The 23,887-nt window shown below is 39.3% G+C and overlaps 1 protein-coding gene across 4 annotated transcripts; it reads right to left on the bottom strand.

Annotated features, from left to right (window-relative positions):
* Window positions 1–1,302: 1,302 nt before the first annotated feature.
* On the bottom strand, window positions 1,303–23,799 carry LOC103973570 (putative pentatricopeptide repeat-containing protein At5g09950). 4 transcript variants are annotated; one of them, XM_065083374.1, is made up of 4 exons: window positions 20,255–23,799; window positions 2,054–2,131; window positions 1,651–1,917; window positions 1,303–1,585 (listed from the first exon to the last, which is right to left on the bottom strand). In XM_065083374.1, exon 1 carries the CDS (start codon window positions 23,701–23,703, stop codon window positions 20,377–20,379), a length of 3,327 nt encoding a protein of 1,108 aa, XP_064939446.1. In that variant the 5' UTR covers window positions 23,704–23,799; the 3' UTR covers window positions 1,303–1,585; window positions 1,651–1,917; window positions 2,054–2,131; window positions 20,255–20,376. The 4 variants fall into 4 exon arrangements, with proteins under 4 accessions (XP_064939446.1, XP_064939445.1, XP_018677033.2 ...); XM_065083373.1 differs by having other exon boundaries at window positions 1,303–1,957; XM_018821488.2 differs by having other exon boundaries at window positions 1,303–1,917.
* Between the last annotated feature and the right edge of the window lie 88 nt (window positions 23,800–23,887).

Raw genomic sequence — 23,887 nt, 5'->3', positions numbered from 1 at the left:
ATAGGAGGAGAGAGGTTTCATTGATTGCTCTCTCTCACCACGCCAACCAATGATTCCTTTTATTAAGGGTGGCAAACGCCCACCGACACTGCCTAAACCGTATCGCCGCCTTCTATTGCCGACTAATGATTTGATTTTAGTTTTGACTTGGTATATTTCTGAACTCACACCAAGTAATTGTACTACCAGCTTGCGATCAACGATAATAACAAGGGTTAAAGTTGATTTTAGCTTATATAATTTTTATAATTTTGATCGTAGACTACCTAAATTCTTATGGATTACTTATATTTAAAATAATTTTTATATTTAAAAAAATATAGTATATAAGCTTTTTTCATCCTATCAAAATTCACATACATTAGAGTTCATAATAAACTATTAATATAATGACATATATAATTTAAATTAAAAAAAATTTATTTTAACTTTTTGTGATTTTGTTTATAGACCACTTAATTATTTATGATTGTATTTGTGTCTAATATAATCTTTATATTTTAAAAAATATAGCATATAAGTTCCTCTAGTCAAATCTAAGTTGACTCATAATAAACATTAATATAATAATATATATAATTTAAAATTTAAAAAATATCTATTTTGTCAAGGAAGAGGAAGTGACGAAAGTGAGGCAGAGGTACGAGAGGTTAGAAGCAAAGATGAGAGATAGTTGGACCACCACATCATAGACACGATGGGTGGAGGTGCAGGAGAGAACGAAGTGAGAGGTGATGAGAACGAAGACACCCAAAAGGAGGAAAAGAGGCCAATAGATAATTACATATCTAGCGTCAGACTAGTCAATGCACATCTATCTGAAATAGGACTGGAAGCTCTTGAGCTTGTCATCGACATAGGAGAGGCTGCATGTGTACGACACCTTACTAGGTCGTAACAACTCGGTACTACTATGGGTGGTCACTTCCACGACGATGCCTCATCTCAATATTGATGATGATTTTAATTTTTTTAATTTAAATTATACATATTATTATGTTAATGATTTGTTAATTCTAACGTTTATTTATTTAGTCAAATAAATAAATTCTAACGTTTGTTAATTCAAATTTGATAGGAAGAACTTATATGCTATGATTTTTTAAAATTTATGAGTTATTTTAAATATGAATAAATCATAAGAGTTTTAAGTGGTTCGTGATTAAAATCACAAAGAGCTAAAATTGATGTCAACTAAAATTGATGTTAACACCCGCTCTGAGTTCAAGTTCCTCAGCAAAGTAAAAGATAAAAGGTTTCCTCATCAAATAAAGAGCTTATGAACAATAACAGAAAAAGAAATAATAACCAAACAAACCAGCTTTTCGCATTCGTGAAGAATCTGTTCCGTTGACAAAGCTGCTTGCTGTAGTTTTACAAATCACACCGAAGACTTTGAAGCTTGTCTCTTTAACTTTTACCTTTTGAACATGAGAACTCTATAACTACAATTACAATAACTTTGCCCACAAATCCATAGAGATGCAACTCGAATGAAAATATACAATTTATGCAACTCTAAAATATGGACTTGTTCTGAGAGGAAAATCTTGCTTATTGCGTAAATCATTTACCTGAAACTGTCCTGTAAGTCTGTCAGAAGAATTTGAACCATAAAATTCACAAGCTCCCTGTGTCAACTATTTTTACCTTTCTCTTTGCTGCATCAAGTCTTCTGGGCTCTTTATCTGCCTACCTCTTGATCAGCCATCCAATCCATCTTCCTGAGATTGTGCTTCGCTCTTTGCTTGCTTGGCCCTCGCTGTGAAAACTGCTCACCTTCTCCAAAGGGCTCACATTCATTTGCTCGCATACAATTTGGTATTGGAGAAGCCAATCCGTTGCAGCATCTTGGAATTGCCATATATAAAAGTTTTTCTTTCTAGTAACCTCTTCCTTGATTTGTTCTTTCTTGAACTGATGAGATCATGAAGTATTATTGTCAGGCAGATCAATTCTCAAATCATGAAAAAGAAGATGAATCAGACTTAATATAGCAGCAACCTTAATTACCCAGCAGTTTATATCATAAAACATCATGGTTCAAACATACCACGTGCACCATTAATATAGCAGCAACCTTAATACCCAGCAGTTTATATCATCAAACATCATGGTTCAAACATACCACCTGCACCATCAAAATTAAACAGATCACACTGAAACACAAAAAGAAAAAAGGCTGCACAGGAACAATAGGAAGTTCTTTAGTCAGAGATGCAGACAGCAATGACATTGGTTGAAACTTGAAAGTGCATGTCAGGGCACCATTTCTGTGGACATAACTTTGGCACCCCATGATATCATGTCATTCAGAGGTTGCCATGCAGCTCCATACATTGCACCAACAGAAAGCATGATGCCCAAGCAAAGGTTTTCAATATCTATGATATTGTGCAGAATTTTTTAATACTTTATCATATTCTTCATCGACCACCACGAGTATCGATCCGAGTCCTCGTACTGTCGGCAAGCTTGATATGAAGTCCAAGAAAATACTCTCCCACGACTTTTCTGGTATGGGCAATGGCTTCAAAAGTCTCATCGGCTTTCGTTGCTCCACCTTATCTTGTTGGCAAATAAGGCACGTTCGAACATATTCCTCCACATCAGTCTCCATCTTCGGCTAGTAGAAGACCCTCTCCAAGGGAGCCAATGTTCTGTGAATGCCCAGATGTCTAGCCCAAAGGGAATCGTGACACTATCTCAAGAGTTTATGCCTCAAATTGTCCACTCGAGGAAGATAAACCCTATTCCCTTTTGTGTAAACGAGTCCCTCCTGGACCTAAAATCGTCGTGCCTTGTCTTCTTTGATTAGTTGCATCAGGGTTACTACCTGAGGATCACTGTGCAGTCCATCCTTGATCCTAGAAAGGAAGTTGGAGTGCAACTGATTCACTTGGCCTCCGCCCTCCAACTGCATGACATTCACCCACTCCACTTTCCAGCTCAATGTATAGGCCACGACATTTGCTCTTCCGGACTTATACTCCATTACCATATCAAACTCGGCCATAAAGTCTTGCCATCGTGCTTGCTTTGGGGAGAGTTTCTTTTGAGTTTGGAAGTAACTCAAAGAGATATTGTCCGTCCTTAACATAAATCGCAATTCGAGAAGGTAGTGCCGCCAAACTCATAAACAGTGGACCACTGCTATCATCTCCTTCTCGTGCACTGGATATCGCCGCTTGATCTTGTTGAGCTTGCGGCTCTCGTAGGCCATCCGGTGACCCTCCTGCACGAGTATTCCCCTAATAGCGAAGTTTGAAGCATTTGTATGGAGTTTGAAGGGCTCTCCATAGTTTAACAATTTGAGCACCGATTCTTCTAACACAGCAGCCTTTAGATCTTGAAATGCTGCTTCACATTTGTCGGACCATCTCCAAGACTACTCCTTCAGCAACTTCGTCAGTGGAGCTGCGCGCTTTAAATACCCAACTATGAAGCACCAATAGTAGTTAATGAAACTAAGGAAGGATCTCAACTCCAACACCTTCTTTGGAATTCGCCATTCTGCAATAGCTTGCACTTGTGATTTGTCCATCATAATGAAACCATCACTTCTCCCTTTTCACGAACAAAGTATTTGTTAGGACTCTAGCTTGAAGAGTCCTAATTGAGAGGGACATCCATGTAAAACTGTTAGGACTCTAGCTAGGAGAGTCCTAATTGAGAGGGACATTCTGTTAGGACTCTAGCTAGGAGAGTCCTAATTGAGAGGGACATTCATGTAGGAGGTGTTTTCTTAGAGAAGAATTAGGAGTTGTAAGGGAATAGGAGTCTTGACTAGGAGTCCTATTAGGAGTTGGTTAGAAGTAAGAGTCTTAAGTAGGAGTCCTATTAGGAGTTAGGGTTTAGAAGCCCTATAAATAGCCATGTATTACTTCTCTTTTCATAAGCAATAGATGAATCTTTTCTGCAGCCTTTGAACAGCAATTTGGAGGGAGGAACCCCTATAGAGTTCCAAGGAGGCCGATCCCCTAAAGAGATCAACCCCAAGTTTAGAATCTGCAAGGGTTCTATCACCTGGTATCAGAGCAGCGTTCTTGGCGTCTCGCTGCCCTTCCACAGCCATCCATCAACCCTCAACAACCGCCCAAAGCAATTCCCATAATTGCTTAAGAGATCGTTGCCAAATCCCGCTGTCATCACCACCCCCGCGGATCATCCTTTGATCTCCCCGTGAATTGCAACAGGTTCTGGTTTTCTACCTTACTGCTGCTGCAATTTAGTTATCCTTATTCAAAAATCCCAAAAAAATTGTTCCTATATTGCTGCATAAACTTTTCGTCACAAATTTTTGATCTCTACGACGAAAGATATATTGCAGAATTCCAACCGTATAGCACCATCTGTTTGATCTTGCTATTGTGTTTTTTCTATCCAAATCTCTATGAAATTTTTATGACATCTTTAACATTTCCTAACAGTAGATTTCCTTTGGTTTTGTTAAAAAATTCTCAATATAAACCATTGATATTTTACGTCTAATCTGCTATACTTGAAAATCTGCACTGTAAAATTTCAGCCGCATAGCAATGCTTGTTTGATCTTGATACTACGTTGTTTCTATCCAAATCTCTACGAATTTTTTATGATAGCTTTGACACTTCCTAACAGTGGAATTCCCTTTGGTTTCATCAAAAAATTCTCAATATAAACCACTGATCTTTTACGTCCAATCTGCTATACTTAAAATTCTGTGCTGCAGAAAATTTCAGCCGCATATTGTTGCCTTAACCCATCTATTTACAATCTTTTTTGAATGAAATTTCTTATACACTTCATAGATCATATTGTCTTCCATCTAAGATTGATATATAAAAAAATTCATCTCAAAAAAATGATTTTGTGTTGCTGCAAATTTTCGTCGTAGCCCGCTGAAATTTCTCGACGAGAATTCTGCTATCGCAACTTGCACCAATTTCCTTGCTGTTATACTGCCGAAATTTTCTTGATTAAATTATATATCCTTGCTGTCATATAAACTATGATTTTGCTATCAATTTTCTCCACAATTCTCTCAAGTTTTTGATGGAAATTACGTCGAGAAACCGTTGTTTCTTCGACGACAATTCTGCTCTTACAAGACAACACATACTTGCTGCAACTTCCACTTATTTCTGTCAAACCTTTGCTACCATCTACCACAGATCCAAAACTTTCATCCACAGCCCTAAAACTCTGCCAAACCACACCCTCAAACTGCACCCAAAATAGCCACAAAATAAGCCTAAATCGTAGCCTACATCCAACCAATACACCAACCCTTTCAACCATCACTTCTCTCAACCTATACATGCCTTTAACCCAACAACAAAAGAGAGATCTTAACATCATAGATTTGGGGGCATATACTATGGCATCTAAGGAGGCAATCAATGCTAAATTCGAAGCCTTGGAGGCGCGAATGGAGGATAAGATTCGGACGCTCTTTACTGAACTCAGATTGGGCCGACCACTAAGCCCGAAGAAATCATATCAAGGAGAGAGCTTTGCCCAATCACACCAAGCCCGAAGAGATGACTTCCAAGGGAGGGGAGGCTCTATGACTGAACCCAACTATCCATGCATGAGAGTGGACTTCCCTAGATGGGAAGAAGGAGACCCGATTGGTTAGATCTCGCGCGCGGAGCGATATTTTCAGTACCACAAAACCGCGGATGCATCTATGGTGAAAATTGCAGCTATACATCTTGAAGGGGATGCTATACAGTGGTTTGACTGGTTTGAACATACTTATGGAGTCCTTTCATGGCGACAATTCAAAGAAGAACTACTGATTCGCTTCAGACCAATCGATTACGAGAATATTGACGGACAACTAGCAAAGATCCGACAAACCTCCACCATTCAGGAGTACCAAACCAGGTTTGAAAGGTTATCTAATCAAACTCATGATTGGTCTCAAAAACAGCTATTGAGAACCTTTATTGAGGGCTTAAAGCCGGAGATCCGAGGAGAAGTTAAAGCGCGACAACCGTATACGCTTATGGCAGCCATCTCTTTCGCACGACATCAAGAGGAGCAATTGAACCATGAATCTCGGAGGACTAGAGTCACTCCTCAACCAGTAATATTGAAGCCCTTAGCCCCCCCTACTATCGACCAAGTCCCTACACCAAAGAGTTTAATAAGAGAAGAGCTTCGGGAGCGATATGCGAAGGGGTTATGTTGGCATTGTGACGAGCCGTGGAGTCGTGAGTATCGCTGTAGTAAAGGGGGACTTCTTATGATTGAACCGATAGAAGAAGAGGTCATTGAACATCCAAAAAAGAGCCTTGAACATGAAGAAGAAGATGCAGAAGAAGAGCCACAACCGACCGAAGTTACGGTACATACACTAGCTGGCTACTCAAACCCGCGAACGATGAAAGTTGGAGGCCTTCTCAAACAACAACTGATCACTGTTCTCATCGACACGGGCAGCACTAATAACTTCCTAAACAGTAAGGTTGCTGTTCATATGAACTTACCTATTGAGAATTGCAGCAGGTTTGTCGTTAAGGTCGCCAACGGACGGATTTTGAAGTGTGATCATAGGTGCCCGCAAGTGAAACTATTGCTGCAGGACCAAGAGATAATTGCATATTTCTTCCTCCTCCCTCTTGATGATCATGAGGCCATACTCAGAATTAAATGGTTGATGACATTAGGTGATATTTCTTGGAATTTTATGCAACTATTTATAAAATTTTACAGTAAGGAGAAACAGGTGATACTGCATGGGAAACGTGAGGGCGACGTAATGATGATTTGCACACATCAAATGGAGAAGGTTTTGCATAAAGCATGCAGGGGCTTTTTGGTACAACTTGAGCAGCAAATTAAAGGAGAGCCAATAGAATTTGAAGTTCCAAACCTATTTCCTTTGCTTGCTGAATTTTCAGATATATTTGACGAGCCGCACAACCTACCTCTTACTCGTCGGCATGATCATTGTATAATGATTTTTCCAGTCAAATCTCCAGTAAATGCTCAGCCATATCGGTATCTACATCTCCAGAATGATGAAATAGAAAGGATTTTAAAAGAGATGCTTGAAACAGGAGTTATTCGGCCAAGTTGCAACCTCTACTTTTCACCGGTGCTACTTGTACACAAGAAGGACGAAACATGGCGAATATGCGTTGATTACCGAGCTCTCAATGGCATAACCATCAAGAACAAATACCTTATTCCAATAGCAGATGAATTGCTAGATGAAAGGGAGCATAAATCTTTGCAAAGCTGGACCTTCGATCCGGGTATTATCAAATACGAGTGTATGAAGAAGTCATACCGAAAATCGCCTTTCGAACACACAACGGCCACTACGAATTTTTACTTTCTTCAACAAAAGGTGAAATATCTTGGGCATATCATATCAGAGGAAGGTGTGATGGTGGACCCCTTCAAAATTGAAGCAATGCAAAACTGGCCTACCCCGAGGAACATAAAATTGCTACATGGCTTTTTGGGTTTAACAGGCTACTACCGTAAGTTCGTGAAAAACTATGGAGAGATCAGTGCACCACTTACTTCCTTACTGGAAAAAGATGTCTTCCAATGGTCGGACAGAGCCTCCACTGCCTTCGACAAACTTAAGGCAGCCATAACGATGACGCCGGCGCTAACACTACCAGATTTCAACCAACCCTTCGTTATTGAGGCCGACACATCTGGAGTCAGAATTGGAGTCATTCTCATGCAAGATGGTCGATCACTCGTATACACTAACAAGGCATTATCTCCCTCCCATCAAAATAAGTCAACATATGATAAGGAGTTGCTCGCCATTGTGCGCGCAGCAACGAGGTGGAGACCCTACTTGATTGGTCGACGATTTCAAATTAAAACCGATCATAAAAGCCTCGAGTACTTTTTGGAGCGAAAGATATCATCCCCTGAGCAGCAAAAATGGGTAACAAAACTTCTTAGATTTGATTATGAAATAACTTACAAAAAGGGGAAAGAGAATGTTCTTGCAGATGCGCTTTCGCAGCTACCCGAGCAAGCTGAAGTTTCAGCTATTTCACTTCCGACCAGCAACTTTCTTAAAGATATTAAGATGGAATGGCAGGAAGATTCAGAGACTAGTAAGATTATAAAAAAATTGGAGGAAGCACCAAGCTCCGTGGCTCATTACAATTGGGACTCAAAAGAATTACACTATAAGGGACGCATTGTGCTTATGATAAATTCTACTTGCATCTTCACGAGTAGATTTTAGACCAAGTTATTCTATATGCAGTGTACTAAATTGAAAAGGAGTATGGCATATCACCCACAAATCGACGGCGAGACAGTTGTAAATAGGTGCTTGGAGACAGCCCAAAGCCACCCACCAAATATGACTACCCAAAGAGAACTCCAGACCCAGCGAAGTGTCATTATTGATCGATGGATCGTGACTCGACGACGACGACCCACTAATGAAGTTCTAATACAGTGGGCGAACCTACCAATAGAAGATGCTACTTGGGAGAACTATGACGACTTGAAGATCAAATTCCCAGAATTCATGAATCATCAGCCTCGAGGACAAGGCTGATTTGGCGGGTCTGTTAGGACTCTAGCTTGGAGAGTCCTAATTGAGAGGGACATCCATGTAAAACTGTTAGGACTCTAGCTAGGAGAGTCCTAATTGAGAGGGACATTCTGTTAGGACTCTAGCTAGGAGAGTCCTAATTGAGAGGGGCATTCATGTAGGAGGTGTTTTCTTAGAGAAGAATTAGGAGTTGTAAGGGAATAGGAGTCTTGACTATGAGTCCTATTAGGAGTTGGTTAGAAGTAAGAGTCTTAAGTAGGAGTCCTATTAGGAGTTAGGGTTTAGAAGCCCTATAAATAGCCATGTATTACTTCTCTTTTCATAAGCAATAGATGAATCTTTTCTGCAGCCTTTGAGCAGCAACTTGGAGGAAGGAACCCCTATAGAGTTCCAAGGAGGCCGATCCCCTAAAGAGATCAACCCCAAGTTTAGAATCTGCAAGGGTTCTAACAGTATTCTCCCTGAGAACCTTGAAAATTGTCTAAAGGTGCTCAATATGCTCCTCGAGCATTTGGCTATAGACGACGATATCGTCCAAGTATACGACCACAAACTTGTCCAAATACTCATTGAATAGTTGATTCATAAGAGTGCAGAATGTGGCCTGAGCATTGGTTAAGCCGAAAGGCATCACTAAGAACTCAAACGCTCCATACCTGGTCACATAGGTAGTCTTCGCTTCGTCGCCTTCAGCAATGCACATATGCTAGTACCCCGACCGAAGGTCGAGTTTGGAGAAATACTTTGCTTTGCCCAGTTGGTCAAATAAGTTCGTGATAAGCAAGATGGGATACTTATTCTTCACTGTCACCTTGTTAAGGGCTCGATAGTCGGCCCATAGTCGAAGGTTCCTATCTTGTTTCTTTTGGAAGAGAACTGGAGCTCCAAATAATGTTTTGGAATTGTGGATGAGACCACCGCTTAGCAGTTCGTCTATTTGCTTTCTGAGCTCTGCCAACTTTGGAAGGGACATGTAGTATGGTGGTCTTGTTGGAGGCTTCACTCTCGGCTCAAACTCAATATGATGATCCACGCTTCTACATGGCTATAGAGTTTTCAGTAACGTGGGTGGCATAACATTTGTGAACTCCTTCAGAACGTTCGCCACTACATCAGGTTCATGAAGGGCCTCCCCATCGAGTGGCTCTAGCTTCACAGCGACCATGAAGGTTAATTCTACTTTCGTACCCCTTTCTTCAGTTATAATACCAATATTTGTTGGGGGTCCTTGGTTTCTCTCCGAGAGAAGGGAACCACACAGGGGTCGTCACCTCCCATAAGATATAGGGAGTTTAGGAACAACATTGGCACCAACTTCGTCGCATGCATGAACTCCATTCCGAAAATCACTTGGAAGTCGTCTAGTGGCACCGCCATCATGTTTGTGTTCCCGCTCCATGTTCTGATCTTGATGGGGGCTCCCTTTGCCAGCTCGGAGATCCGTTTGGCCTCCAAGTTCACTGCCTTCTTCCGACTTGGGTTCTTCTCCAAGATCAGCCTAAGTCGATTTGCTTCTCGATCAACAATAAAGTCGTGGGTAGCACCCGTGTCCACAATTGCACGGGTTGTTTGGTTATTGAGCTTGATGTCCACGTACATTAGCTCGCTACTCCATGCTTTATGTGCCTTTGCCTTTATGTTCTCCCCCACTTGACCCTGCAAAGCATTTAATAAACGCATTGCTCCCATCCGAGGTCCTTGCAACTCTTCATCATCACTGCTGCATTCCAAACTACTCGAACTAAGAGCGACGACCTTGCCCTTGTCCAATTTGAGAGGGTGGATTGAAGCTGTTAAGACGTTGAGTGCTTGTTTTTGTGGGCACTCTCTCACTATGTGTAGTCCTCCGTACAAGAAGCATCTGCTAAGTTTTGGGGCCTTACCTTTTGAGTTAGACCCTTTGTGGGAACTCTTCTTCCTCTGTTCGCCCCTGAACTCCTTCCCTCGAGAATATTTCGGTGGGCGATTTCCTAAAGGCTGTTTCTTTTTCCCTAGTCCTTTGAGGAAAAAAAGACAGTGAGCCTTTCAATGGCCGTATTCGCCCCGATCATATCAGTGACATTCCTTCGATGCAGTTTCTATTGTGCCCATGACTTTAGGTCATCGAGGAAGCTGAACAGCTTATCCTTTTCGGACATGTCCTGTATATCTAGCATTAGTAAGGAAAATCGCTTCACATAGTGTCGAATGAAAGTACTTTGGTGGAGTTGTCTCAGCTTCCTCCTTGCAACGAACTATGTATTCTCGGGTAGGAACTGCGTTCTTAACTCCCACTTCAAGTCCTTCCATGTGTCCACTCGACACTGACCTTATTGGATCTCTTCTTAACGGGTTTGCCATCAAATTTTTACATCCTCATTCATATACATGGTTACTATCGAAACTTTGGTATCTTCAGAATCAGGTCTTGTAGCTCAAAAACATTGCTCCATATCAAACAAGAAATTCTCGAGCTTGTTTGCGTCCCTAGTACCCCCGTAGCAATGAGGCTCAAGTGCTCTCAAGTTTTGTGGCGACATAACATGGGTGTTGCTCCCTCCCGCATTTAGTGCCCTTGTGTCCCTAGTATCCATCATTGTTTGACAATAAGACATCATCAATCATCCAGCATTTCATGAGCGGATCAATTAGTAAACTCATTCTTTAATGAGCACCTGCACTGTATCCCTAGTGTCCCTACACGAGTAGCTATGAGACAAGCCGCCTCTATCATATAGACAAGTATATAGTACACCAGTATATCTGGTTATCTCGATGTCCCTCTTGAGTAACCTATGACCGGGATTATTTAGGGTTTGTATTTAAAGGCGAATCAGTCTCATTATCGTATCTCAATCTGGCGGTACCACCGCCTAACAGTCTGGGAGATTGTGTTTGGGCGATACCACCGCCCAGTCTGGCGGTACTACAGCCAGACACAATCTTGAAGACTATGTCTGGGCAGTACCACCGCCAGACCTTACTACAAGATACTGAATGGGCCAAACAACAGGCCCAATTGACCCCTAATTAAGTTGGCATGGTTATACCTAAAACCAACTTAATTAGACATAATTAACTCGATCTAGACACACACGATTACAAGCATGAATCCTATGTTGTCTGGCATGTTGTTGGTTTATTCGGCACATCGTCCTCTCTTGCGGCGTATTACCCAATTGGCATGTTGACCTTTGCAACATCCGATCTCCTTGGTGCAATGTTCGATCCTTTTGGCCCGATACCCGAACTCATGGAACGAAACCTTCTGGCGATACGTCGACCGATCCTCCAGCTCGACATCCAATCTTTTGACATGTTCCACTCCGACCCAACGTCTGATTCCTCCTACTTTAATCGATTTTCCTTTTCTAATCTAGTTTAGTCCTGCGTCACTCAAAACGCATCGTAAACTCATCAATTGATTTCATCATCAAAATTTAAGATTCAACAATCTCCCCTTTTTTATGATGATAACCAATTGATGACGGAGTTTAAACCAAACTCCCCCTATCAATATGCTATATTGATAGAAACTTTGAATTCAGAAAATCATGACTATTTCATCATTGCATGCATCATGGATATTAAAAGACCCAATTAATCACATCATTGCATGCATCTTCAAATCATGAGCATTGCATGCATAATACCAATTCATTATGCATATTTTTAAAATCATCATTACATGTGCATAATTCCAAATTATCATACATAATTTTAACTCATTATTTTAGGCTTAATATGCATGATTATTATCATACCTTCTCCCCTTTTTTCATCAAAAAAAGGAGAAGTGCAACTAACAAGTTTGTAGATATGCAAGCTAGTAAGATAGTAAATTTTGAACATGCAAACTAACAATTTTTTCACATATAAAAGTTAGCAAAATTTTTGCATCTTTTGAGATATGCAAGATAGCCTGTTTTTGCATCTTTTTGAAATGTATAAGCTAGCAAACTTTGCTTGTCTTTTAAGATGAGCAAGCTAACAATTTTAGCAAGTTTTACATCATACAAGCTAGCAAATTTTACATTATTTTACAACATGCAAGCTAGCAAATTTCACATCATTTTAGAACATGTAAGCTAGCAAGTTTTCTCCTTGAAATGTGTAAGCTAGCAATACTTTCTCTCCCTTTGTTATTATCAAATATAAGGGAAAAATATAATATTGTAGTTTATTTCCCTTTATATCAATTATCAAATCATCACATGAAAAATATAAAGAAAAATTAATTTGATGATGAGATATACACTTCATAAATACAAGGGAATATTAAAATAACTTTTAAGTTATGAATCAAATATAAAAAAAAAATCAAGAGAAAAATTATTATTCATTTGGATAAATTAAATAGCGAAAAGAAGAATCATAGTAAACGATCTTAATTTATATAAAGAAAATATCAAGTTATAATTCCGAGAAACCAATATCATGATTTGAATTAATAACTCATTCAAATTCAAATCGTCAAATCATCAAAATCACTTTCAAGATATTCAAAATGACATAAATAGATTTATCAATCTCTTGAGATGCTAGCGATTTTCTTTCTCCCTTTGTCATTGTAAACAAGAAAGAAAAAGAGGGGAATTATATAATGGTGCAATTCATTTCTCTTTACATCAATGCTTAACTCGTAACATAAGGTTTACAACCATAAATACAAAGGAATTATTCATAATAAAAATCATGTCATAAAAGATAATATCAAAGAACATATGAATACTAAAAGACATGATTCATTTTAATAAATATCATCTTAAATAATCAAAAAGAAATCTTAGGAGATCAAATAGTAATAGAAATCTTAAGTCATGAATTCCGAAAATGATATTCTCTTTAGTAAATAGTGAATAGAATCATAGGAGATCAAATAAGAGATCTTGATTCATATAAAATAAATCTCAAATCATTAATGTCAAGAATCAAGATTCGTTTGGATAAATCTTCTCTCAGAAGATAAAATCATACGAGAACGAAGTGATTCATATAAAATACATCTCATGTTGAATAAATCAAGTGTCTAGATAAATATGAAAACAAATTATCAAATCCAAAATCATCATCAAAATCACTTTTCTTTTATTCGGAAAATTTATTGAAAGTAACGTAGATTGATTCCTATAAGATTAAAAGTAGCTAAAGTTCTTTTAGTTCCAAATTTTGTGATTGATTTCATGCTCTAGTTTTCCATACAAAAGCCATACATCATCGTTTAAAATCGAAAAGTAATACGAAAATCATAAAGATACACGTTATTGTTTCTTAAAACGTTCATAGGATTAATCTTATTAGATGTACAAGCATTAGATTTAAATCTAGCATTTTATTCTTTTATCATAAAATATGCAATTATCATGATCATTTTTTTCAAACCCACAAGAAAGAGAAGCATGATCCCCCCCCCTTTTTTTTTGGTATTTTATATACTAAATTAAAAACAACTCATGAAATGCATCAAGTAATTTCATAGTAAAGGGGTTTTGGTTGAGTCACTTACCTTATTGTCAAAAGCCACCAGGCTTTAGTTCACCACCTCTTTTTTGTCGGTTTGCTCCTTATCTTCGGATGCACTCGAATCGTCTCAAGTCACCTTGAGTGCTTTCTTCTTCTTTTGTAGCTTCTTCTTCACTTGCGGACATTCGCTTTTGAAGTGCCTTGACTGATTGCATTCATAGCAAGTTGTTTTGTCCTTTTTAAGTTTATTTTTATTTTTCGATTCTTGTTTTATGAACCTTTTAAATTTACTTGTAAGGAGTTCAAAGTCATCATCACTTGAGCTTTCGCTCGAGTGGTCTTCATTTATTCTAAGTGTCAAATCCTTCCTATTCTTTGGAAGGTTGTTCTCAAGTTCATCAAGTTCTATACACGTCAGTTCATAGGTCATTAAAGACCCGATAAGTTCTTCAAGCGGAAAGTTATTTAGGTCCTTTGCCTCTTGTATTGCAGTTACTTTCGAATCCCAATTTTTAGAAAGTGATCATAAAACTTTATTAACAAGTTTAAAATTTGAAAAACATTTGCCAAGAGCTTTTAAACCATTGATGACATCCGTAAAACGGGTGTACATGTCAATAATGATTTCGCTTGGCTTTATTCGAAACAATTCAAAATCATGCATTAAAAGATTAATTTTAGAATCTTTAACTCTACTCGTGCCTTCATGTGTGATTTCGAGTGTGTGCCAAATGTCATGTGCAATTTCACAAATCGAAATACAATTAAACTCATTTTTATCTAAAGCACAAAATAAAGCATTCACGCTTTAGCGTTTCAAAGAAAAAGTCCTCTTCTCCAAATCATTACATTCATTCATTAGTTTGGAAGACTTTTCAAAACCATTTTCAACGATATTCCATAAATCGAAGTTCATAGAAAGCAAGAAAATCCGTATACGAGTTTTCCAATATGTGTAGTCCGTCCCATTGAACATAGGAGGACGAACGATAGAATGACCATCTTGAAAGCTCGAAAAAGCCATCTCTCTTGGGTGTTAAACCAAATAAAGAGAAACGTGGCTCTGATACCGACTGTTAGGATCGTAAATGACACTAAGAGGGGGGATAAATTAGTGCTTCGATAAAAACCTCAACGATTCAAAAATTTTCATTCGATGAAAGAACCGTTGGAAATGTTAAAGGTGTGCTTTACTTAGAACAAATGCAATAAGCAATTAAAGCAATATCAATGACAATAAAAAGCAAAACAGAAATACAAACCAGATTTATAGTGGTTCGATCGTTGTGACCTATATCCACTCTCGATTCCTCTTCACTTGAGGCCACTGGCTTCCACTACCGATCTTCTTTCCAACGAGCGAAGATCAACTACCCTTACAATTCTTTCTCCTCTTCATAGGTTTAGGATATGAAGGAGGGAACTCAACTTTTTAATAAGGATTGCAACCTTAGAATCATAAAGTTTTGTTCTGCTTTTCGTGCTTCCTCAAGCAGAAAAGATTGGGGTATTTATAGACCCCAAATGACTTTAAAAATTGGAGCCAAAAATTTGAATCCCCGAGATTTCAGGGTACTACCGGTACCACCGCTAGTACTTTCTGACATTGGGCGGTACCATCACCCAGTCTAGCGGTACTACTGCCTGACACCCTGACACTGGTGGTACCATTGCCTGACACAGTCTGGGAGATTGTGTTTGGGCGGTACCATCACCTAGTCTAGCAGTACCACTGCCTGACACAGTCTTAAAGACTGTGTCTAGGCGGTACCACCGCCAGACCCTACTACAAGACATTGAATAAGCCAAACAACAGGCCCAATTCAGCCCTAATTTAGGCCAAATTGGTCTATAATCAAGTTGACATGGTTACACCTAAAACCAACTCAATTAGACCTAACTAACTAGATATAAACACACACGATTACAAGCATGAATCTTATGTTGTCCGGCATGTAATTGGTTCATTCGATACTTCGTCCGATCCTTTCGACGCATCGTCCTCTCTTGTGAGGTATTGCCCAATCAGCATATTGACCTCCGCAACATCCGATCTTCTTGGCGCAATGTCCGATCCTTTTGACCCAATGCCCAAACTCATGTCACGAAGCCTTCTGCTGATACGTCGACCGATCCTCCGGCTCGACGTTCAATCTTCTAACATGTTCCACTCTGGCCCAACGTCCAATTCCTCTTGCTTTAATCGATTTGCTTTTTTTTATCGAAGTTAGTCTTGCGTCACTCAAAACGCAGATTAGATCGTAAACTCATTAATTGATTTCATCATCAAAATCCGAGATTCAACAAGAGGATCATTGGCCATGCTAAAAAGAGTGAAGGAATTTATTAGCTTGAAGATCAAGGTTTTTAATTTCGAATGATACCACATGTACCGGGCGGTACGTATTGGTCCGCTAGCAGACCGGTACGCGGACCGCCCGCTACTAGGTCGTACCGTCGATTGGGGTTGTTTCCGCCCCGTTACCATACGAAATCGATCGGTGACGGTCGATTTTGACCGTCGCCACCTGCTATGAGCGGTATTAGCCGAGGGAGAAGGAAGAAGAGGGAGAAGGAGAAGAAAAGGGAGAACTTGGAGATCCGGCCCTGCTCTCCCTTGACGATCCCGATCCGTCGTCGCCCTCCCTCGCCGAACGCCACAGATGAGATGTCGCCTCCTCCTCCTATGAGGCGACGAGGCCTCGGTGTCGTCAACGACTTCTCCTCATCCACGTGGGGAGAAGCCTCGGTGTCGTCAGTGACTTCTCCTCATCTGCACGGGGAGAAGTTCGCGGGGAGAAGAAACAAGGTGACGTCGCCTCGACGATGTCACCTTTTTTTTATTTTTTAACTTTTATATTATATATATATTTATTTATTAATGATCATACAAGAGTATGTTGGGTCTACCTCTTAAAAGAAAATTTTGATGCTAAAAAAACTTTTAAGAACCTTTATATTATGATCCAAAATCAATTCCAAGCAAAAATACAAGTTTCTAGAACTCATAATAGTAGAGAATACTTTAATACTATTCTAGTGTTCTCGATTCCTACTTGTTAGATTATAGAATAATTCACCAACTTCATGTGTTAATAGCTCCCAACAAAATGGTATTGCAGAACGAAAAAATAGACACCTACTTGAAATAACACGCTTTCTCTCATTTGCCACTTATGTTCCTGAATATCTTTGGGGAGATATCATTCTTACTACTTTTTATTTGATTAATTGGATAACTACCAGACTATTTAATTTCTAAACACCTCTTGATTGTTTATCTACCATTTATCCACATGTAGAACCGTTTAACTCTCTTCCACTAAAGGTATTTGAGTGCATTGCTTTTGTCTATATTCATAACCACCATCGAAATAAACTTGAACATTGTGTATTAAAGTGTGTTCATTGGCTACTCCTTGGCTCAGAAGGGTTACAAATGTTATGATACTATATCAAAAAAAGTATTTGTCACTATAGATGTCACATTCTTTGAAAACCAAATATATTTTCAAAAGACTCCTCTTCAAGGGAGAATTCTAACTAGGAATATTGTGTTCGGGAACGTCTCTATCAATCCCTATTTTCTTATCAGATTCATCTCCTACTTTCACTTTACTAAACCTATCTAACCAACAACTAACTAGTCCTATTAATACTCCTGAACCTAAATCTCCGGCACCACAACATACTATTAGACAGCCTACTTTAAAGAAAGATGTCATTGTTATTGCACCTAAGCTACATGTGTATTCAAGACAGTGAAATTTAGAAAAGGTTGATGTTCACCCTCTTGAGTACCACAGAGTCTGAACCGATAACAGATCCAAAGTTCCAAACACACGTAACCCTATTCCTTCCTTGAATCTTGATGTTCTCATTGCCATTGAAAAAGGAATTAGACCTTGTATGATGCATCATATATCTAAATATGTGTCTTATCATAGATTGTCTTCAACCTTTAAGGCTTTTACAACTCACTTGTCTAGTTTAGAAATTTAAAAAAAGATACAGGATGCTCTATTAATTCTAGAATGAAGAGAGAGTTATGGAGGAGATGAGAGCTCTTCAAAAGAATCATACTTGTAGCTTGGTGCATTTGCAAAAGGAGAGAAATCCAGTGGGATGCAAATGTGTGTCTACTGTTATATACAAGGCATATGGTTCTATTAAAAGATATAAAGCCAAATTAGTTACAAAATGATTCACTCAAATATATGGTATTGACTACCAAGAAACATTTGCTCCAGTTATAAAACTAAATATTACTTGAGTATTGTTATCTCTTGTAACTAATTTTGAATAACCTTTACATCAATTAGTTGTGAAAAATGCCTTAATGGAGAACTGGGTGAAGAGGTATATATGGATATACCACTCAGTTTTGAGAATCTGTATATCTCGAATAAGGTGTGCAAGCTGAGAATATCTCTTTATAGTCTCAAGTAATCACCATGTGCATGATTTGAGATATTCATGAGGTCAATTCATGGCCATGGTTACCCTCAAAGTCACTCAGACCATACAATATTCTATAAACACTCTAATAAGGGAGACATTGCTATTCTTATATTTAATGTGTACAATATTATCCTAACAGACAATGATATCTCAGAACTAGAGAAATTGAAGCATATCCTAACCAAAGAGCTTGAAATTAAATATCTTGGCCAGCTAAGATATTTCTTGAGCATGAAGATAACGAGATCAAAGAACAGGATATTTATTTCATAAAAGAAATACACCCTAAACCTTCTAAAAGAAACAGGGATGTTTGGTGAAACCTATGGATACTCTAATATATCTCAATCACAAATGAGGATATCCCTCTTAAAGAGCCACAGTAGATACAGTTAGATATCAGAGTTTAGCTAGTAAATTGATTTACCTATCTCATACTCGCCTAGACTAGACATTTACAGTGAGTGAAGTGAGTCAATTTATATTCACAACATGAAGAGAAGAACACTAAGAGGTAGTATATAGGATTCTTAGATATCTGAAATGGATTTTGAGCAAGGGATTGTTATTCAAAAAGGATAATCATATGAGAATTGAGGTCTTCACTGATATGAGATCAACTTTAGGATATTGTCCAATTAGTGGAGGTAATTTGGTGACTTGGAGGAGTAAGAAACAAAAAGCTATTTCTTGAAGCACTGCTGAAGCCAAGTTTAGAGTAGTAGCATAAGGTATTTATGAACTCTTATAACTAAAAATGCTTCTAAAAGAATTACAAATACCCATTGGAACTCCTATGACACTACTGTGACAATAAGGCTGCTATCAACATTGCTCACAATCCAGTGCACCATGATTGAACAAAGCAGAAGTAAATCAACATTTCATAAAGGAGAAAATTGAGAAAGGAATTATTTGCATGCCAGAAGCAACTAGCAGACATTCTTACCAAAGAGCCTCAAAGATCTTCTTATGAGGATTTAACTAGCAAGTTGGGAATGATTGACAACTTCGAGCTAGCTTGAGGGGGAGTGTAGAAAATCCTATAATTAAGAGATTCTGATCTCATAATTAAGGGATTTTATAATCTCATAATTAAGAGAATCTATTCCCTATTTTAGGCCACTCAATCAAGATCAAATCAGCCTATATTATAGGAAATAGATTGGAATGATATACAATCAATTTCCTTAGTTGTACAGTTTGTAATCAGCCTATATATGTCTTCCTTTATATATAGAAAAAAGTATGAATGAGAAAAAAAATATTCTTTTGTGTTTACAAGACATTCTCATTTCAGAAGACACAAAACAATCCAAGGGCAAGGATTACCTTGTGTCGACATAGATTAGAGGTAGCATGCCAGAAAGAATTAGCACATGCCATCTCAACCCATGATGCAGGCACCAACATATGGCTAGGCCAACTTTTAGTTTGTTCCATGACACAATGGCATGCCAACTGAGCCAAAATCATTTGGTGCCATAAAGCTATTAGAATGCCTTTATACAATGATGATACTACAATCCTTGTCCCAGGCACATATCAAGTTTCCATCTCCTTTCATTGAAATAGTAAAAATCAAATTGGGAATAACATTATTTTCAAAATCACATGAAACCAAAATCCCATCCAAGAAAAAAAAAAGGATGATCTTGTTTTACCAAAATAAACACCTAGAGAGAAGGAGCATCATAAGAATATGAGAAAGAACCTCTAATCCTACTAAAACCCATTACTAAGAACATATGCTCCAAAACCCTAGAAATTGAGAGAAAAAGAAGTTTTAAATCTAATCAAAGAATTGTTTTATAAGGGCACCTTGCTATGGAGAACTAGAGGAAGTGGTGATGGCAAAAGATGTGAAATAGCTCAGGATTGAGAAGCTGCAGAAATTGCTGGAAGGAGGATGCAAACATCCAAAACAATAGTGGGTTAACTCGCTACCAAAAGTCTCCGCATGAACATTTACCATTCTCAAAATGATGAAACCTGTTGCAATCTCGTAAAGTGATTTTTCGTCCAACAATCTTAGAAATGTAGCAGAACGCTGAGTGGCAATCCCCACATACCCGAAGGTTCTTCATAATACGTATAGGGACTCTGCAAGAGCGAGTGAGGACGAAAGCAACTGCGAGCTTCTCACTGTGATAACTTAACAACTCTTCTTTTGTCTCCATATCTATATCATATAAAGTGAACTCTGCTTGAGGAACATAACCTGCATCCCTAATCTTCTGAATCAGAACATGTAGCTCAGCATAAATCTCTTCAGTGTTTGGATGTGATCTGTCTCCAGCAACGAAAACATGAAGTCCATCATGTGAAGTGACCCAACTGCGACCTGCTTCTTTCTTAACTGGTAATGTCCTCATAGCTGTTCGAGTTTTTGCTACATCTTCCCACCTCCCTCTAGATGCATACATGCTAGAAATGAGCACGTAATTTACCGGATTTTCAGGTTCCAACTCCAAAAGCATCTCACATGCTTGTTTCCATATGCCACTCTTAGCACCATCTTTTGATCTGCGACAAGCAACTAACACAGTTCTCCATATCAGATTATTTGGCCTCACAGGCATTCTTTTAATGAAGTCCTCCATTTCATTGAGCTTACCTGTTCGGCCTAGAATGTCTATCACGCATGAATAGTGCTCCGTCTGAGGAACTAAGCCATGGTTCTTCATAGATTCAAAATACTTTAACCCTTCTTCCACCAATCCCGCATGACTGCAGGCAGATAAAACACCAACAAAGGTGACAAGATCTGGTTCCTGACCCCATTGTTGCATTTTCCTAAAGACCTCTAAAGCCTTATCTCCATTCCCATGCCTCGCATAGCCAGAAATCATGGAATTCCATGAGAATTCATTTCTCGAATTCATGGACTCAAAAACCCTTGAAGCATAATCAATTCTTCCACACTTAGCATACATATCAACCAGTGCACTGCCCACTACTACATCAGTTTCCAAATGAGACCTTATTCCAAAGGCATGTATTTCCATCCCACTATCTAGTGCTGCTATGGATGCACAAGCACTTAGAACAGTGGCAAAAGTGAAACCATCCATTTTTGGTCCATTGTGTATCATGAACCAAACAAAATCCATGGCCTTCTGCATAAGTCCATTTTGAATATATCCAGAAATCATTGAATTCCATGACACCTCATTCCTCCTATCAGCCATTTTACGGAAGAGACACTCACAAGAATCCATCTCACCAGACTTTGCATAGCTTGAAAGGAGAGCATTCTCCAGAACAATGTCTCCAGACATTCCATGTTTTAGCACTAGATTGTGAACTTGCCTGCACATTACTATATCTGATAGTGCAGACACAGCAGTAAAAACATTTATGATTGTTACTTTGTTTGGGTACCACCCTCTTCGTGTCATATCTAAGAAAATCCTCAATGACTCAGTCAGGAATACCTTATTGCTGGCCAATGCTCCAATCATACTGTTCCAGGAGACCTGGTCATACTTAGTCATATAGCTGAAAAGTCTCCGGCAGTCAGACATCCTACCACATGCTCCATACATTGTGAGAAGTGAATTTGAAACAGAAACATCCATATCAAGTCCTAATTTAGTTCCAATGCAGTGGACCTGTACACCTGTGCTTAAAAGCCTCAAGTTTGCACATGAACTCAATGTACTAATGATTGCATAATTGGAAGGTTGGATATCATTTCTTAGCATCAGACGAAAGCTTGACAATGACTCTTTAGAAAACCCATTCTGATCAAAACCAGAGATCATGGTATTCCATGAAATCTGATCCTTCACATTCAAGTGGTCAAACACCTTAGCAGCATCATCAACTGCACCACACTTTGCATACACGTTAACCAGCCCATTCCCAATCGCTATGCTTGAGGCTATCAGACCGGTCCTAATAGCATGACCATGAACCTCCATTCCCTTTTTTCTTCCTTCCTCTGACTTTGAGAATTCAGAGATCGCACTCAGCAATACCACATAAGAATCACTATTTATTATTACTGAACCTCTTGTTTCTCTGAACACCTCCACTGCTGCTTCTCCAAGGTTCTGCTTGAAGAGACCCACCATTAATCCATTCATAGAAATAGCATTTTTCTCATCCATTTGTTCAAATATTTCCTTAGCTCTGTCGAGCAATCCAAACCGAGAAAATGCACTAACTAGTGCACTACCCACATAGATATCTTTTGAGAAACCAGACTTAAAAACATTCGCAAGCACTTGCTCAAGAATACATCCACCATTAGAACAAGAGTAAGTTGCAGTTATCAAGCTGCCATAAGTGGCTTCATTGGGTCTCAAACAACATCCTATACGTCCGGTTTGCATTCCTGAAAACAGCTCAAAGGCAGAGATGGTGTCCCCTCTCTGTGAGTGCACGGAGATGATCGAGTTCCACGTAATGAAATGCTTGGCTGGTGTCCAATCAAACACTCGCTGGGCATCCCATGTGGAATCCAAACGACAACCACCATACATTGAAATCAGCGCATTACACACCGTTGTGTTTGTCGAATGCCATGTTTTAGAGACCAGCCCATGTATTTGGGTTCCAAGAAACAACCGATCAGGACCTGAGTCCTGACATGCTCGGAGGACACTCCCAAAAGTGAAGCGAGTGGGCTCAAGCCCAGACCGAATCATCATGCGGAACAATCTGCATGCCTCATCAAGGAACCCGTTCTGGGCGTGTCCAGTGATCAAGCAAGTCCAAGAAACCACGTTCCTCTCCTGCATTTGATCGAACAACTCACGAGCGTACGACAAGTCGCCAGCTTTTGCATAGAGATTGATCAAATTGTTTGAGAAGAACAAGTCTCCAGCGAAGCCTCTCTTGATCAGCTCAAGGTGGAGGCTTTGCGCGTCGCAGGAGTCCATGTACAGACGTGCTTGTCGTAAGAGTCGCGGGAACACCTCATAAGCCAAGTCGTGCTTGTCGCCAGGTCCCTGCGCGGACGTCCTAGAGGACGTCGGGGCGAGGAGGCCGCGGCGAGTCCTTCGGTGCTGCGCGAGGAGTTCATCCAGTGGGATTGGAGTAAGAAGCCGGGACTTCACGCGAGCTTTGGGAAGGATGACATTAGGAGTCGGGAACGGGTTGAAACGGAAAAATGGAGGATTAGAAGAGAAGATGCGAGAATGGAGCGCGGACGAAGTGAGTCGACGCACGAATCGGTGGTTCATCAGCAGCGGGATCCAACAAGAGTCGATCAAAGCCTTGCACCGCGGAAGAGAAGCATAATCGGCGGGGCAAAAGATCATGTGCTCAGAAACTGTTCACGGAACACCAGCCCGTTGTTCCCCTAAGCGTTCTCCACCAATGAACAGCAAGCAGAGCGAAAACAGGGCTCCTACTTTTAGACTCCAATTTCTGAAAGAGCCCGCGATAAATTCTTAATTTTATTGTTATAATATATATAACAAAGTAGATCTATTAAATTATTGA

This window comes from Musa acuminata, chromosome BXJ1-9 (genome assembly GCF_036884655.1).
Source record: "Musa acuminata AAA Group cultivar baxijiao chromosome BXJ1-9, Cavendish_Baxijiao_AAA, whole genome shotgun sequence".
In the NCBI taxonomy this organism is placed as follows: Eukaryota; Viridiplantae; Streptophyta; class Magnoliopsida; order Zingiberales; family Musaceae; genus Musa; species Musa acuminata.
Note: the sequence above shows the minus strand (reverse complement) of the source record. Positions and strands in the feature narration are given on the sequence as shown.

What these genes read in the sequence shown, in the direction of transcription:
- LOC103973570 (XM_065083373.1), bottom strand. Translation starts at nt 23,703, where the DNA reads ATGATCTTTTGCCCCGCCGATTATGCTTCTCTTCCGCGGTGCAAGGCT.